The sequence below is a fragment of the Pelobates fuscus genome, chromosome 7, assembly GCF_036172605.1.
Source record: "Pelobates fuscus isolate aPelFus1 chromosome 7, aPelFus1.pri, whole genome shotgun sequence".
In the NCBI taxonomy this organism is placed as follows: domain Eukaryota; kingdom Metazoa; phylum Chordata; class Amphibia; order Anura; family Pelobatidae; genus Pelobates; species Pelobates fuscus.
This window is the reverse complement of record NC_086323.1, coordinates 154,618,524-154,637,315: the sequence shown is the minus strand read 5'-3', so window position 1 is coordinate 154,637,315 and position 18,792 is coordinate 154,618,524. Positions and strand designations below refer to the sequence as shown.

Genomic DNA, 18,792 nt, shown 5'->3' with positions numbered 1-18,792 from the left:
TTCTTCTTTCCTCAATATATATAAAACATGCAAACCTACAAAGAAACGTTTAAGAAACTTTTCTGCTGCTGTGGCAACAAAACATTTCATCCTATCAGTGGCCCATTCCTATTTCACAAGACAACTGTACTGAATTAATTCAGTTTGTAATAAAATATAATTGAAGCCCAACTACAATAAGCCCAGGTTGAGCATTCATGTGTACTGACCATATTATCATTATACGTATTATATTCAGTGCAGTAAGTGGAACACAAGTGTTAATCCTTTTTGCAAACACTGAGAGTATTATACACTAATCATATAGAGGTTGTAATAGCAACATAATGATTCTTAGCAACTTAGTTTACATGCCGATTTGTGGGCAGAATAAAACTAGGATGTACAAATTATACAACATTAGCATGGCAATATGCCATGACAGAAACCACTAATTCCTCCATTTCTATTGTTAATGTGCCATCTTCTTTTTAGAACAAAATGCTTCCAGTTAAGTGGCTTATTCACGTAACAGTAAGTTCTGATGACCTGACCAAGATGTGCATGATTTACCCCAAATGAACCAACTTGGAATTTTCTTTTTAACTCCATGATTGTGTCATGATTGCAATTTAGTGGTCAACTCACAATAACTTACAAGGGTACTCATGATAACACCACCCAAAATATTATTGTCTCTCTTCATTTTAATGAGAAGTTTTATAGATTCATGCTCTTGCCCTTTATCTATAATGCTGGATTGGTCCTGATATATTTTTTGATCAGAAAATTATAATACATAATAATCTCTTATTTTGGGATTTCCTGTATTTGAGCTTAGCCATGAAATGTACTCAACTCTCTCTCACAGCTTTTGTAGGCATCCTTGTGGCATCATACATACTGAGTGGTGCTAAGTTTGATTTAATTTTGCTATTAAAAAGTATTAAAAAGAAACTGCCCAATGTATCTTCTCTTGGACACCACAATAACTAATAGATTGTGCATGGAGAGAAAATTTTGCAGAAAATAAAACAAACGTTCGGGACACTTGAATTTCAGTCACATATCATTTATCCTCAGTAGAATTTTGGAACGAAAAACCCGTTTTAGATATTTAAAAAATGGGCCAATTAGTGTACTGCAACTTATATACATAGTATAATATTGTGCAAAAGTAACCAATAGAGGGAAAAACAGTACGAGCAATAAAAAAATCTACATTTACATATAATATTTTTATTAATATGAAAATTTAGATTTTTCTTTATTACTACTCGTCCTCTTTTCCCTTCTATTGCTCATTGCTCATTCATCTGTGAATAAAATCAACATTTAGTGACTCTCTCATAGCCATCATCTCCTTTTTTTTTTTGCCCCACTGAGGAAATTTAGAACCACGGATCAAAATGAACATGTTTAGCAATTCCATGGCTTCTTTGGTTCATGATTCGGATACATTTCGGCTCTCCCGATCTGCTGAAATTTAGACGAGTTGCAATTCAGGCAGAAATTAATTTTCAAGTCTCATAACTAGATCTACTAGATAAGCTTCTTTCATTTTGTGGTTTTACTTTACTCGCCCAGATGCATTTGGTGTCCGGATTAAAATCTGTGTTTTTGCATCCGAATCCTATACAAAGAATAGGATTCACAAAGCACCAGTTTTAATAGAAATTGGGACTGAATATATCCGCATTCAGAAAATGCATATTTGCAAATTATAATTTACTTGCTTTGATGCAGGTGAATAATAATTTGATTGGTTAATTATGTGGTGGATAACCAGCTCTTAGTAGCCAGCTGCCACATTAAAAAATAAAATAAATAAAAAGCCTTGGGGGTCAATGTATACTAAATATTTAAAATTAGCAACTGGGCCATCATTGCTGCCCAGTCATTAGAAATATTACATCCCATGGATATGGAGCCAGGGATCTAACTTGGAGAGCTCAATCCCCTCCCTACCCCCAACCAAATTATTGCCCATGCCCCTTACTCCACCCTTGCTAAGCTGGTGGGGATATTAAAAACATAGAGAGGGTGTGGCGGATCCAGCCTCGCTACTGGGCATTGGAGAAGACTGATTGCCAGCCTCCTGCCCTGTGACTATGGCCCCTGGGGGTATTGCCCTTTAAAGACATTATTTTGGCTATTGGACTTTTATTGGACTGTGCTGGCCATTAAAGAACCGTCTGGGGACATATTGAGACTTTGTGTGACAATGCCCCTTTAAGACTATGTCCCCATATTTTTAAAATCCTTTGTTTGTGGCTTTCTCCCACTTGGTTCAGTAAATGGGGCTTACTGAACCAAGTACCACACAGGCGGACCACCCAGAAGTGGAAGCGTGCAGGCAATTTACCTCCCAGGCTGGGAGCCTGCTGTAGGTAAATTGCCGACCGCTGGGTGGCCGCCGAACTGTTTTGGGCATGAAAATGTGCTTGCAGTCAATCATAAAGGACTCCCAGCTAACTTTTTAAATACTGGAGGGATTTGAATGATTTTTATGTTTAAAGTATGTTTATGTTTAAAGTATGCTGATTCAGAAAATGTATGTTTTATGTGAATGGCATGTATATTTTGGAAAAACTGTATATTTTCTGCCTGTGATAATTAAGTTAGTCTATTGTGTTGAGATAATTGTATCACAGGCAGAGGGGAGGATTTTGTGTGTAATTGCTGGGAGTGTCTGAGTGTATTGTACGTATTGATTGGTTGTTTTGCAAAACCCTGTGGGCAGTACTATGTGTGCAAAATGTGCATAAAAGCAGAGTGTTGGATTAAAAGTTCAGTTCTACTTCACCCTCAATTTGAGTCCTGTCTCTTATTGGGGGAATCTGCTACAAGGGATTGCCATGCTCATCATACTCTCTTGCTATAATCACTGAGCTCTTGTAAGGGCTGTTCTGTTCATGTTATGCTCTCTGAGGAAAGAGAGGTTCACCCACTGGAAGTTGAATCCTGGCATTGGGTCCAGGGTGGGTGGAGACGGCGAGACCCCGGCGCAGCTGCATCGCTGGAAGGGGGTCTGCAGTGCTGATGGTGTCGGTTGGAGTGCTTGGAGTCCTCAGTGAGCACTAGGAGCATCGATTGGCGGAGGTACTCGGTCGGAGTGCCAGCGGTCCGTCACAGAGGGAGACATACTTATCTCGTAAGAAGTGAGACTGCAGTGAGGTTGGGGCCAGCCAGTAGGTTGTCATTTCCGATGTTGGGTAGCTAGGAGTAAACATTCTAGAACACCTATGCAGCAGAATACTAATTAGGCCAGTAGTCTAGTCTAATCAGTAGTATTCTGATGTTAAAGGGACTGGCACTGTAGAATCCTTTCAATGTTTTCCTCTGGGGACTCCGGAGATGCTGGATGTCCTCATGCATAGTGTGAGGACGTCCAGCTTCGTTTAGACGACCAAAAGTCATCTAAGCACCCAGAAGTCCCTCTAATGGCTGTCTTGTACAATAAAGAAACTGCAATAATTACCACTGTAGGGTTAAATGACATGGAACATTGCACCCAGGCCACTTCGATGAGCTAAAGTGGTCTGGGTGCCTACAGTGTCCCTTTAATGTGTTAAATATACAGTATGCAAATGTTCATGTGAATCTTTAAATGTTTAAATAAAAATGTATTTTCTGAAAATCTGAAGATTGGTAACACACAGTCTATGTGACTTTGTAAGGTAATTTAAATTGTGTCTTGCTCCATCTACCTTGAAATCTTGTATTAAAGTGAGATTACCTGCAAAATATCATTATCTGGATCCTTAGCTGACACTTTGTAAATTACCGTGGAAAGAGGAGTGTTTTCTGCAATGTACACCTCCGCATCTGGTGGGAAAGAGATTGCAACATTATGTGAGAGCCAATGGCATTATTTACTAAGTACTAGGAGATTCACTTGAAGTAATAGAGGTGACAGGACTTGAAACAAGGCAAGCTAACAAAATCTGTCCAATACGTAATCTTATTGAAGAATATGCTATTTAATGGAGCAATAAACAATGGGGTTTTCTTGTTGTAGCTGGATCTGAATTTTATGGGAGTGTGGGGGGGTTATATAAAGTGGTGTGAACATAAACAAATAAGGATGCAAGTCACTGATGATAATGCTATAAAAATATGTAAATAAAATAAATAAAAATAATGAAAAATGTTTGTACTTTAAGTTCTTGTATTTGTAATTAAACTCAAGCCTTTGTGGATTATGCAGTGCCAACCACATTGCTCACATACCTATCTATTCCTACAATAGTGCTTTATGGGCATAGCAAAGGTTTCTGGGAGTTGGAAATAGGATATTCTCACACTGTATTACATAGTTAAGTGAGGGACTGTCTTATAGCTGCAGTGATTCTGTGTTTTGGCTTGCAGCAATTATAATATATAATAGAATATATAATGATATAATACAATACTAGAATGTTATAAATTATAAGACACTATAGGGGTGATATATCGAAGTGTTATGTTTTGAAAAGTGGATCACAATTTTAAAAGGGAATTAGTCACGAATGGAATATCCATTGAATCCAGTGGTTTCCATGGTGATTGCACTACTTTTACAACTTTGAACCACTTTTTAAAACACACAAATCTCCTGTGATATTCAGGAAGATAGTGATTTTTTTGTGAATAGTTCTTGAGTTTCTTCATAGGCAAATGATAATGTAAAGGCCTAATTCATGTGGTTATGTTAAAACACAGGTGTCCATTTACCTTAATGTTACTACCAAATGCAGGATAATATTTCTCATATGTACTCAAAGTTATTACTATGTAATCCGATTTTAACAGTGACACCTGAAACGTTTTGAAGTGATGCCAGCTGCACCAATACACCCAAATGTAAATGTTTGTATACCTAAGAGAAGATATTTGAAGTAACATTGTTGTTTTGTTTCTCACTGGGTGAGGGTATTTTGTTTCCCGCTAATGAGAGGAAAGGAACATGGCGTCTCTTGGCATGAGAAGTTGAAAGTGTTGCTTTAATAATCCAGCCATGTTTGGAAAATGTTACCTATGTATTGTGAAATAATGATCTCTTGTAGAATAGTAATTACAGTTTCCTTGTTATTGTTCCTTGCTAGTGATGTCCCGAACGGTTCGCTGACGAATAGTTCCTGGCGAACATAGCATGTTCGTGTCCGCCACCGCGGGCGAACACATGCGATGTTCGGTCCGCCCCCTATTCTTTATCATTGAGTAAACTTTGCCCCTGTACCTCACAGTCAGCAGACACATTCCAGCCAATCAGCAGCACACCCTCCCTAGCAGACCCTCCCAGCTACTGGACAGCATCCATTTTAGATTCATTCGGAAGCTGCAACCATTTTATTTTATTTTTTCAATTTATTTTTTTTTATTATTTTTTTCAGTGCATATAAATGTTACAAGCAGATACTCCCCCCAGACACTCTGTGTTACTGCACATACTCCCTCCAGACACCCTGTGTTACTGCAGATATTCCCCCCAGACACTCTGTGTTACTGCACATACTCCCTCCAGACACCCTGTGTTACTGCAGATACTCCCCCCAGACACTCTGTATTACTGCAGATACTCCCCCCAGACACTCTGTGTTACTGCAGATACTCCCTCCAGACACCCTGTGTTACTGCAGGTACTCCCCCCAGACACTCTGTGTTACTGCAGATACTCCCTCCAGACACTCTATGTTACTGCAGATACTCCCTCCAGACACTCTGTGATACTGCAGATACTCCCTCCAGACACTCTGTGATACTGCAGATACTCCCTCCAGACACTCTGTGTTACTGCAGATACTCCCTCCAGACACCCTGTGTTACTGCAGATATTCCCTCCAGACACTCTGTATTACTGCAGATACTCCCTCCAGACACTCTGTGTTACTGCAGATACTCCCTCCAGACACTCTGTGTTACTGCAGATACTCCCTCCAGACACCCTGTGTTACTGCAGATACTCCCTCCAGACACCATGTGTTACTGCAGATACTCCCTCCAGACACCCTGTGTTACTGTAGATACTCCCCCCAGACAGTGACACAGAGCAGAATAGGGACTGTTCCCCCTACATAGGGTCACTTGGCAGATATGGATTGACACCTATCCTAAGGATCCCTGATACACACTGACACAGAGCAGAATAGGGACTGTTCCTCCTACATAGGGTCACTTGGCAGATATGGATTGACACCTATCCTAAGGATCCCTGATACACACTGACACAGAGCAGAATACGGACTGTTCCCCCTACATAGGGTCACTTGGCAGATATGGATTGACACCTATCCTAAGGATCCCTGATACACACTGACACAGAGCAGAATAGGGACTGTTCCCCCTACATAGGGTCACTTGGCAGATATGGATTGACACCTATCCTAAGGATCCCTGATACACACTGACACAGAGCAGAATAGGGACTGTTCCCCCTACATAGGGTCACTTGGCAGATATGGATTGACACCTATCCTAAGGATCCCTGATACACACTGACACAGAGCAGAATTGGGACTGTTACTCCTACATAGGGTCACTTGGCAGATATGGATTGACACCTGTCCTCAGGGACCCTGATATACACTGGGGGGGGACCTACTGTCCTCTCCCCCGCCCCCACCCCTTCGTGCGGGTGGGGACCATAAAAATAATGAGGGGGGGACCTACTGTCCTCCCCCCGGCCCCCACCCCTGCACATTGGGTGGGGGCCATAAATCACAATGGGGGGAGGACCTACTGTCCTCTCTCCGCCCCCACCCCTGCGCGGTGGGTGGGGGCCGTAAAAATAATGAGGGGGGGACCTACTGTCCTCCCCCCCGGCCCCCACCCCTACGCGGTGGGTGGGGGCCATAAATCACAATGGGGGAGGACCTACTGTCCTGGGCTTGGAATGGGCTTGGAATCTAACCAATCAGAATGCTCTGTGTCATTTTACACAGCGTGGGAAAGTTCTTTGGAATTTTCCCACGCTGTGTAAAATTACAAAGAGCACTCTGATTGGCTTAAACCAGCCAATCAGAGTGTTCTTAGCCTAATTGCAGGGCGTGGCAAGGCTTTATAAGCCTTCCCCCGCCATGCAAAGCTCAGTCTGCGCGGAGCCCTCCATGGGTAAGGATGGATTATTATTTTTGCGCTCGTTTTTTTTTTTTCATTGCGTCGGTTCTTATGGCTTTTAATTTGGCCTTTTTTTGGGGCTGAAAAAAAGAAGATTTTAGAAAAAAGAAGACGTCAAATGGTAAGCTGAATTTTTCTTTACAGGTTAGTTATTTTATTCCCCCTTCACTATTTTTTAGGGTGAGGGGGGTAGGTAGGTGGTAACTTTTTTGGGGGTGGGGGGTGGGTGACTAGGAGCTTGGGGACCCCTAGTCACCTTTGATTGGGGGGGAATTTTTATTTAGGGCCCCCACCCACCACTCAGGGGTGAGGGCTGGGGGGGACAGTAGGTCCCCCCCTTATTGTTTTTTTTAGGGCCCCCACACACCGCTCAGGGGTGGGGGCCAGTGGGGGAGGACAGTAGGTCCCCCCCTCATTATTTTTATGGCCCCCACCCACCGCGCAGGGGTGGGGGCGGGAGGAGGACAGTACGTCCTCCCCCCATTGTGATTTATGGCCCCCACCCACCGCGCTGGGGTGGGGGCCGGGGGGAGGACAGTAGGTCTCCCCTCATTATTTTGATGGCCCCCACCCACCGCGCAGGTAGGTCCTCCCCCATTGTGATTTATGGCCCCCACCCACCGCGTAGGGGTGGAGGCCGGGGGGAGGACAGTAGGTCCCCCCCTCATTATTTTTATGGCCCCCACCCACCACGCATGGGTGGGGGCAGGGGGAGGACAGTAGGTCCCCCCCAGTGTGTATCAGGGTCCCTGAGGACAGGTGTCAATCCATATCTGCCAAGTGACCCTATGTAGGGGAACAGTCCCTATTCTGCTCTGTGTCAGTGTGTATCAGGGATCCTTAGGATAGGTGTCAATCCTTATCTGCCAAGTGACCCTATGTAGGGGGAACAGTCCCTATTCTGCTCTGTGTCAGTGTGTATCAGGGATCCTTAGGATAGGTGTCAATCCATATCTGCCAAGTGACCCTATGTAGGGGGAACAGTCCCTATTCTGCTCTGTGTCAGTGTGTATCAGGGATCCTTAGGATAGGTGTCAATCCATATCTGCCAAGTGATCCTATGTAGGGGGATCAGTCCCTATTCTGCTATGTGTCAGTGTGTATCAGGGATCCTTAGGATAGGTGTCAATCCATATCTGCCAAGTGACCCTATGTAGGGGGAACAGTCCCTATTCTGCTCTGTGTCAGTGTGTATCAGGGATCCTTAGGATAGGTGTCAATCCATATCTGCCAAGTGACCCTATGTAGGGGGAACAGTCCCTATTCTGCTCTGTGTCAGTGTGTATCAGGTATCCTTAGGATAGGTGTCAATCCATATCTGCCAAGTAACCCTATGTAGGGGGAACAGTCCCTATTCTGCTCTGTGTCAGTGTGTATCAGGGATCCTTAGGATAGGTGTCAATCCATATCTGCCAAGTGACCCTATGTAGGGGGAATAGTCCCTATTCTGCTCTGTGTCAGTGTGTATCAGGGTCTCTGAGGACAGGTGTCAATCCATATGTCAAGGTGTCAATATGTCATATGTCAGGTGTCAATCCATATCCATTGTGATTTAGGAATGTCAGGTGATTTCTGCCCTTTATGGATTAAAACCAGACTCTGCATCAACTGTGTAATTTTTTCATGGGAGTTTTGCCATGGATCCCCCTCCGGCATGCCACAGTCCAGGTGTTAGTCCCCTTGAAACAACTTTTCCATCACTTTTGTGGCCAGAAAGAGTCCCTGTGGGTTTTAAAATTCACCTGCCCATTGAAGTCAATGGCGATTCGCCCGGTTCGCGAACGTTTGCGGAAGTTCCCGCTCACCATTCGCGAACCGAAAATTTTGTGTTCGCGACATCACTATTCATTGCTTACTTATAAAGGTCAGTGAAATTAAACAAGCTAGATAATGTACCTTTTGCAGCCAGTGTTCCAGTGAAATTGGGTGCTTTATTCACTTTGGTAATCTCGATGATCAAGGTGTTTGTAGATAAAATCCCTTGGCTGTTTTCCACAATAATTTGAAGGGTGTAGAGTGGGTACTTCTCAAAGTTCAACTTGGGAGAGCTGGTGGTTATTAACTAAGTAGACATAAATATAACCATGAAGATTCAATCAATTGAAATCCAATTTGTATTCTCTAAAAACTAAGTTTTGGAGGCAAATCTAAGACAAATTGAAATACTTGCATTTCTATATTAAGGCCCCTGAGCACCCCTGTAGGTTGCAATGGCAGCATGCAATGTCATGTCACTCATAAATGTTTTTTGGTAAATGTACTTTCTGTGTGTATTTTGGGCCTTATACCAAAATATATGGATATTTATATCCTGATAGCAATCTAAGGAAGCTGCATTCCCAATAACAAAGTGTTATTTGTATAGCATGTTTATGTACTTGATGTGCATTCCATGGTTCTAATTCACTGTTGTATTTTTTATAAACAAAAGAATTTGCCAATGAATGGGATGATAAAGGGGTGATATGTTCCTTTAAGTATTAGATGGAAAAAATAAATGTTAGCAAACTCATATTAAAGCAAACAATATATGAAACAAGGCTGTAGTACAGAAATTAGAAATACCAGGATAACCACCTTTATGCTTTCTGTGATATTAGTAACACTTTGTTGTTATTATTACAGCACACTCACTTTTGAGTTGTTGTTTTTTTCAGAAATCAACATAAAAATTCCATCATCATATCGATAAACTTAGAAGATGCACATGAGATAAAGTAGGGATTACTCTGTCTCTAACTGATTTTTTTGGCAAAATGTGGCAAAGGGAGGAGAATCTTATGTCTCCACATCCTAAGCAATGATAAAATGTCTCTTAATGCACAGTCTTCAGAAAAATTACGCCACCATGAGTTGAAGATGGATCTATAAAAGAATATGGTAGTGCCATGACAGACAGATTCAGTTGAAGAAACAATTCAGGCACCATATAAACTTTATCACAATTAAGCATATTACACTAATACACTAAGGGGCTAAACGGATGATGAAAGGTTTAACACCAACATCTGCAAAACGTCTCATAACTCCTTCAATTCCTATGCTTGTCCGAGGTTTTAATCAGGAAGCTTCGGAATGGTGCCCAGAGTGTCCATTTAAGCTGATCTACCCTGGTGCCACAATGAAAATAGTCATACTGTCTCAACTTGGAGTACCTTGCAAGAAATGCACAGCTTCCACAAGTGTCAATTTCCCTCTAACGAGGAAATCCTTTTAGTTTTTCGGAAATTGGATGACCAAATTGGCTTCTAAAAAATTATGTCAACATCTTTGTTTAAATGTTTAAATGTCTGAAGGGATCTCTGTGTGGCTCACTAAGGAGTTTTCCTCAGACCTAGTTGAACAAACTCATTACACTAGTGCCCTCTTCACCTCTGTGATCTGTCAACATAGTTTTTCCTGTCAATTACTTGCTGTTATGTATCCTCTTCTATATATAATTGTAACCCACTATACAACATGTTGGCGCTATAGAATGCTTACAATATTAACAACAGTAGTTTATTCGCTAAGATGGGAAATGGTGAGAATCGAACAAAAGCATTGCTAATTTTAGGTACAACTAGCCTTATTAACACAATTCTCCAAATCAGAAAATATTTTCCAGCTTGGCTAGATTTAGCAAAAATTTAATTTGCCACCAAAAGTTTGCTGTGCAATATCAACCAACAGGGGAAATAGCAAGATAGTTACAGATTTATTTATTACTTCAGCTAATAGGATGAATTTCATCTGGATCGAGGGCTCCTTGTTTTGCACATTGCCTTAAATGATCCCGTAAATGAAGGCTGTCAAACACTGACCCCCAGCTGTTAATGGCCTACTACTCCCAGAATTCTTTGAATGTAACAGTTGGTCAGAGAAGTATGGAAGTTGTAATTCAGCGAAAACGGAAGGACCAAATTTTGAGATGCCTGGAAATGCTCATGGTAAATATAACTTTAAACTTGTGAAATTTAAAGTTGATCCTTGAATTTCAGTGTGTTGCCTACACCTGTTTTTCCTCAAGATGTCTTTCTTTTTTAGTTTTTTTCGCCCGTTTGTCTCATCTTACCTCCCAGGTATCTGATCCTTTTGGTATAATCATGAATGGGTGAACCACCGGATTACAATTTACGATATATGGACCTCCGACAATAGAATCAGATGGATCTGTTGCTTTTATTATTGCAACCAACTTATTTTGAGGGGAATTTTCAGGAAGTGTCACATTTCTAGGCATAGTAACCTCCGGAGCTGCAGAAATACCTAGGAGTAGAAGAAGAAAAATTGGTGTCTTTAATGATGCTTATCATTCAATAGATTCAAAAGATAAATGTATTAATTCAGTTTTCAACTCACCAAAAAAACAAAAATAAACAACAAACATAAACTTTTCCCAAAACTAGAATTGTACCGTATGCATTAATAGGATTTGGCCCACCAAATTTCAAAGGTTTGTAACTCTAACTTCAGGGCTTACACAGTTTTATCTTGAACACCAGTCGTGATCAAAGGTTCCAGAGGTTACCAATTATCCAACTTTTGCTGAAAGAATACCTTATGTTGGGTTCCTACATTCTGAAGACTTCCCAGTAGTTCAGCTATTAAAATTATATGAACGCCAATTCAGAATACAGGAAGCAACTGCCAGCATAAGACAGGGCACTAGGACAATGCAGAGATTGTATCAGCAGCACACGGTCTGCCCTGTGCCAGGGAGGTTGTAAGTCAGTCTTATAAGCCCAAACACTATCCAAACACTATCCACTTTGTTTCCTACTTTCTGGCCTATCCATCGCCGGTCCTGAGTCAAGAACACCCAAAAATTGGCAAAAGTGATATAGCTAATTTTAAAGCTAGAATAGGTTACTTATTACTGCCAGGGCTGGATTGGCACTAAAAATAGGACTAAGTATTTCAAAGTGTGTCACAAACATTAAAGGTCAATATTATTGGGGAGATTAATCAAGGCAAAAGCAGATGTTATTCTAGGACAAAGTGCTAATGGTTAAAATATTCTCTTGGTTTATAATGGCGATTCCTCCTTACCTACAACATGGCGGCAGAACAGCCTGTTTTTATGCCTTAATAAATTTCCCCTGTTTGTTTTTTTTTTGGTTTTTTTTTTGCATATATCGCAATATATTCATATTGGGGGAAGATAAATACCATGAGAATCTATCTGCCCATTCATTCAGCATCTTCATCCATTCATCCTAATATAATTTTAAACAAGGTGACCTTGATAGTGTCTAATACAGAGAGGAAGAATAGGTCTGCTGCCGAGATGACCAATGTAAATGTATGGAGCTGTTGTCAACTGAGTTTAGCCAGAGGTTAGGAGAGTTTTAGATTAAAACTGGCTTAAGAAGTTGAAAACCATAATTTAAGGATTAGAGATACTATATCAAAATTAGCAAAATGTGCAGAGCTACAATATTTCCACTTTCATAATTACAAATATTTATAATTTTAATACTAACAGTAAATTGTGGAAAAATTATTATATTCAGCTATAGATACTTGGCTATTTTAGCCTAAATTTGCTCTTTAAATTCAGTTCACCGTCGGTTAGTGTTTACACTTTAATCTTTCAATATTAGAATTTAAAAGAAAACAATAGAGCCTTGCAATTTCAATCTCTAATACGTCAGAGTCTAACTATAGAGTCCGGAAATGAAAGGTAAGGCTATGATAGATGGATGATGGATGGATAGAAGACCACTACAAGCTGTTTTACCCAGAGCTGGTTATAGCTCTACCATATGTGAGTTGACATCTATTTTTAGTGTTGTTTGTCCTGCTACACTCTACCATATTGCCTTTGTTTTTGCTTTTTTTTCATATGCTGCTACTAAGCGAAGCTACCCATAATGTTCTACACTGCAATTAGAAGATCTACTGCTACCTTTGAGACTGTGCCTTACCATTTGGTATTTTTATTCCTTTAGGTTTTATCTGTGGACTCTTTTTATATCTTTTATTGTTTCTATTATTATACACAATTTATTTTTGACGCTACCTGCATTCTTTGTTTTACTTGTTCTAGTTTCCCTGTGGGTCTGAGGGATCCTCCCACCGACAGGTGTGCTGCCTCTCACCCTATTGTATTTAGTTTGTTTAGCGCTGATCTGCCTCCCGTTTAAACCCTGTGACTATAGCTTATTTTAAGAGTTTTTTAAATGAACTATTTTAGTGTCATTTTGGCAATTGAGCTTTCACTTCGCTAAAGGTCAGAGGTTAGTTAATAAACCCTGCACAGTTATTCATTAAAGTATGAATTGTCCGGAAATCATAGTGACCAAAATAGCTATTTTGGCATAAAATGTGAAATTCCGAGCTATTAACGCTTTAATGATAAATTCTATCAAGACTTAAAACAGCTATCTGTCGTGAAAAATATGAGATTGTATCATATCATATGGCCACACTGTGCCTAGTCTATGATAATTAAAACTAATTATCCCAGGGAACTGTTACTTTCCAGGATTTCTCATTTACTTATCGTTCTATTTACTAAATATGCATTTGTGAGCTTTAAAAAATAAATGTAGAAACCTATACCTCTTTATCCTGCAACCGTGCGCCTTCATCTTAGTACCCTGACAGTCATTGTTTTAAGCCCTGTCTTTTGCACCTGGCAATAAGTACAGAGAAAACATACAAAGAGGAGGAGAAATTCAGCAATATTTTTATTTATGCTGCCTTTATGATAGCGATGGTTGTGCCTTTTCTGAACTAGATTATTTTGTAATTTTATTTCTTTAAAGAGACAATCATAACCACTACAGCAGATTGTGGTTATGGTTGCAATATTGTCTTGGCGCCCCTCCCCCCTAAAATATATAGTCATTCTGTTTTAGAAAGATTTAACCTCTTACATCGGGTCCACCAGATGGGACACTCTGCTTGCTCTCTGCTTGCAAAGAAAAACAAAGCATCTAATGAAAAATGTTTTCACAAGTTATAGGTCATTTTCGGTAAATTCCAGCGAAGTGAAAGTTCCCCTTTGTTCGGTTGAATTTTAAGGTTAGCAGACAAAGTAAAATTAGCTGAGCACGATGGAAACATAGTTAAATTATACTTTAAACTAGAACCATGGAACCGAGATTCACTGACCTTGAAGGATGCTGAATAAAAATGCCAAAAAAGCCTTCTTGTTCATGGTGAGAACTTATAGCAGCTGCACACGAACGTCTTTTGAAATGACAAGACACTGAGTATTTCCATATAAAAAGTGTGATCTCAGTGTATTTTTTAAGCCGATATATCCTAGCAATATCACAACTACAATTCCAATCACAATTGCTCAATATAACAGGCACTCCTTGTTACAGAGAAACGTAATACACAATAAGGCAAGCTTATTTGGCACTTGCAAATTGCAGCCACTTATTTGTTCTCAATGTATTGCCAAACAAATGGCTTTACTTGTGTATTTTTTTTTTTAATACACAAATGTTAAGCTCTATGTTAAGATGATAAGCTCTCCACATTTGTGATTCTGACATTTATGCCACAAATGGCCTTTTTTATGTCTCCAAAATCCATCTAGTAAATACTGTGGTTTCTATGGTTTCCTGTATAACAATTCCACTCTAGCCCAAAATGTTTAATTTTTTTGGGTTATCACAGATGCGTTACATATACTAGTATACATATACTAGTCTCAACGCCCCCCCCCCCAAAACTGTGTCAGGCACTAATAGATCAACTTAAAGGTGTTTGTGTGGTTTGGGGGGGAATTTGAAGAACGACTTTACTAAAGACTAAATAATGATGAAGTGAAAGGGGATCAGTCCATTAGATCTTTTAGCTTGGCTATTTTGGTATAAATATATTTACTTATTTCGTTCACGAGGCAGCACAATTCACTGTTTAGTAGATAGTATAACATATAAGTCTGATATGCATTATACTCTGCTTTAATATAAAAGGATTAGATATATTATAGTTCACATTCTTTCCATAAATCAAAGAATGACCCTCTGTCAAGAATTAAACTGGTTATGCCGTTTATTAATGAGTAAGATTCATCAATTCAAATTTGTTTTATTTTTTTTCAACCACTGCATGCTGTTTAAATGAAATTTTTATTAGAAGCTTAGGATTTGGTGCCACCTGGTGTTAGACACATGGTATTACAACACACAGAACAAAAGTGGGGCATAAAAATATCCACAATAATTAAAAACTAGTTCATTGACTTGCAATGAGATATTTTTTAACAGTATGGGCCACCCGATGGGATCCTTAACGTGCGGCCCCGGCAGTTCTGCTCCGCGGGCCGGAACACATGGCGGCGAGCAAGGGTCCGCAGGGCGGCCGGGCCTCCTGGAGGGACGGGCCTAAACGCTGTTGCGACCCCTGCGACCACGGTAGTTCTGCCACTGATTGTCACATACACTGTTTAACCAACACACACTTTCACTTACACATTCACAGACATACTCACTCATTCAAAGTTACACTCACTCGCAGTTACACACACGCATACACACTGGCAGACACACATTCACTGACAGACACATACACACTCACTGACAAGACACACATCACACATGCACACACACTGACCGATACACACTCACTTACAGATGCACACCCACTCAGTGTCAGACAAACACACACTGAGACACACATATACTTACTGACAGATACACACTGACAAACGCACATACACACTTACTGACAGAAATGTGTACACTCAGTATCAGACACACACACTGCTAAACATGCATATACTAGCTGACAGACACACATACACTAGCTGACAGACATACACATTCACTGACAGACAAACACATTCACTGACAGACATGCATACACACACTGACAGACACGCATACACATACTGACAAACACTCTCAGTGACAGATACACACACACTGACCGACACATACACAGACACATACACATTCACTGACAAAGACACTTACAAACTCACTGACAGACACATACACATTCACTGACAAAGACACTTACAAACTCACTGACAGACACACACTCTTTGACAGACACACACACTAACAGACACACACTAACACACTCACTAACAGCATACACACTAACAGACACACTAACAGATACACGCACTAACTGACACACACACTAACTCACTAAAAGACACACACACATACTCACTAACAGACACACTCACTAACAGGCAAACACACATACAGACACACACTAACAGACACACATTAACACACTCACTAACACACTCACTAACAGCCACAAACACTAACACACACACTAACAGATATACACACTAACACACTTGGGGGCTGAGGTGGCCAGCCTTTTTTTGCCGCTCCCCTGAAAGTGCTGCCCAAGGCAAATGCCTTGCCAGCCTTGCGGTAGATATAGCGCTGAGCAGCAGATTCTTAAAGTACTGCAAGCTGCGGGTTATATCAGATTTGTTGTTCCAGCACATTACACAGATGCTCAGTCAGATTGAGATCTGGGGGATTTAGAAGCCAAGGCAATACCTTGAACACTGTCATGTTCCTCAAACCATTCACATTCCTGAACAAATTTTGCAGTGTGGCAGGTTGCATTATTCTGCTGAAAGAGGCCACTGCCATCAAGGAACACAATTGCCATAAAGGGGTGTAGGTGGTCTGTAATCTCTAGCAGGGGCGGACTGAGAACCCTCAGGGCCCCCGGGCAAAATAAATCAAGGGCCCCCTTACAGGCCCCACCCATACTCCGCAGCAAGCGCCACCCATGTCCCGCCTCCATGCACCGCCTCCAGCCACACCCTACACAATCTTTAGACACAAGGAACAAAAGTGCAATAATCCCTTCAAGGCCCCAGTAGAGACTACAATTGAGGGCTAATGGGCCATGGAGGGGGGTCTTTCTAGCAGAGGCTATCTCAGTGTCCTTTAGAGAGTGTGTTAGAAAGAATTTCCTCCAGGTCCCAATAGAGACTACAATGGAGTCTAATGGGGCCTGGAGGGGGTCTCTCCAACACTCTGGTTCCTATTCACAATATAGCAACACAACATAGCTGATACCTAGGCCAAGTTGGCTCCTCTTACCTTAATTACTGTTGCTGGCTGGCAGTCTGTGGGCTTGCTGGAAGGCTGTGGGCTTATTGGCTGCGGCTGGCAGGCTGTGGGCTTGCTGGCAGGCTGTGGGCTTGCTGGCTACTGCCGGCAGGCTGTGGGCTTGCTGGCTGCGGCTGGCAGACTGTGGGCTTGCTGGAAGGCTGTGGGCTTACTGGCTGCGGCTGGCAGGCTGTGGGCTTGCTGGCAGGCTGTGGGCTTGCTGGCTACTGCCGGCAGGCTGTGGGCTTGCTGGCTGCGGCTGGCAGGCTGTGGGCTTGCTGGCTGCGGCTGGCAGGCTGTGGGCTTGCTGGCTGCGGCTGGCAGGCTGTGGCTTGCTGGCTGTGGCTTGCTGGCTGGCAGGCTGTGGCTTGCTGGCTGCGGTTGGCAGGCTGTGGGTTTGCTGGCTTTAAGCCTAACTGGTGGCCTGTAGGCTGGCTGGCTGTCTACTGGCCAGTCTGTGGGCTGGCTGGCCTGTGGGTTGGCTGGCTTGCTGGCTACTGGGGCACTCGTAGATTATTTAAAGAAATAATCCATGCACAATAACCACTACTACTCTGTGTAGTCGTTATGGTGCCAGGAGGGCCGGGCCCCCCTCCCAGAGTAAGTAGTCAAACCGTTTAAGAACAGTTTGACAACTTACCTGGGGTCTGCTGGGATATGAGGCTGTAGTAGGGTATAGGAGCAGTGGTGCAATGTGTAAGGGGTGCAGTGTGTGTGAAAGGTTCAGTGTGTGTGAGGGGGTGTAGTGTGTGAATGTGTAGGGTGTGTGGGGCAATGTGTGTACGAGGGGGCTGTGTATGTGTGTGGCAATGTTAGTATGGGGGGCTGTGTGTGTATGGGTGGGCAGTGTATGTGTGTGTGGCAATGTGTGTAAATGTGTATGGTGTGTGTGGGGGCAGTGTGTGTGTATGAGGGGCAGTGTGTGAATGTGTATGGTGTGTGGGGGCAGTGTGTTTATGGGGCTAAAGTTCACTCTCACCACTGCGACCACCAGGAATACCTGGTGGTCACAGTGTTGAGAGTGAACTCTAGCCCGTAGCTCCAGGGCTAGAGTTCACTCTCGCAAGAGCCGTAACGTTGCCGTGGTAACCGCGGCAACGATCTGTGCTCGCGCAAGAAGGACCCAGAGGAGCTGCAGGCTGAGCTCCCGGGTCCTCTCTTCCTCCCTCCCCTGCCGGCTGCCCGCACGGTGCCTGCGGACAGGGGAGGGGGCAATTGCCCTCCTCTTACTCCCCCCTCCCCCTCTTCTTACCCCCCTCCCCCTCTTCTTACCCCCTTCTTACTCCCACTCTCTTCTTACCCCCCTTCTTACTCTCCCCCTCTTCTTACTCCCCCCTCCCCCTCTCCTTACTCCCCCTCTTCTTACTCCCCCCTCCCCCCTTCTTACTCCCACCTCTTCTTACTCCTCCCTCTTCTTACTCCCCCCTCTTCTTACCCCCTCCCCGCTCTTCTTACCCCCCCTTCCTCTTTTTACTCCCCCTTCCTCTTTTTACTCCCCCCTCCCCTCTTCTTACCCCCTTTACTCCCCCCTCTCTTCTTACTCTCCCCTCTTCTTACCCCCCTCCCACCTCTTCTTACTCTCCCCTCCCCCTCTTCTTACTCCCCCTTCCTCTTTTACTCCCCCCTCCCCCTCTTCTTACCCCCTTCTTACTCCCCCCTCCCTTCTTACCCCCTCTCT

General features: G+C 42.5%; 1 protein-coding gene across 1 annotated transcript in view; it reads right to left on the bottom strand.

The window, feature by feature from the left end:
- The window catches only part of LOC134568857 (cadherin-related family member 3-like), a 90,219-nt gene extending 75,971 nt beyond the window's left edge, over nucleotides 1-14,248 (bottom strand). Inside the window, exons 1-4 of the mRNA XM_063427548.1 lie at nucleotides 14,179-14,248; nucleotides 11,132-11,325; nucleotides 8,974-9,139; nucleotides 3,719-3,807 (exon numbers count right to left, since the gene is read on the bottom strand). Coding sequence (XP_063283618.1) covers nucleotides 3,719-3,807; nucleotides 8,974-9,139; nucleotides 11,132-11,325; nucleotides 14,179-14,224 — 495 coding nt within the window. The 5' untranslated portion in view covers nucleotides 14,225-14,248. The remainder of the gene's footprint in view (nucleotides 1-3,718; nucleotides 3,808-8,973; nucleotides 9,140-11,131; nucleotides 11,326-14,178) is intronic.
- Nucleotides 14,249-18,792: the final 4,544 nt, after the last annotated feature.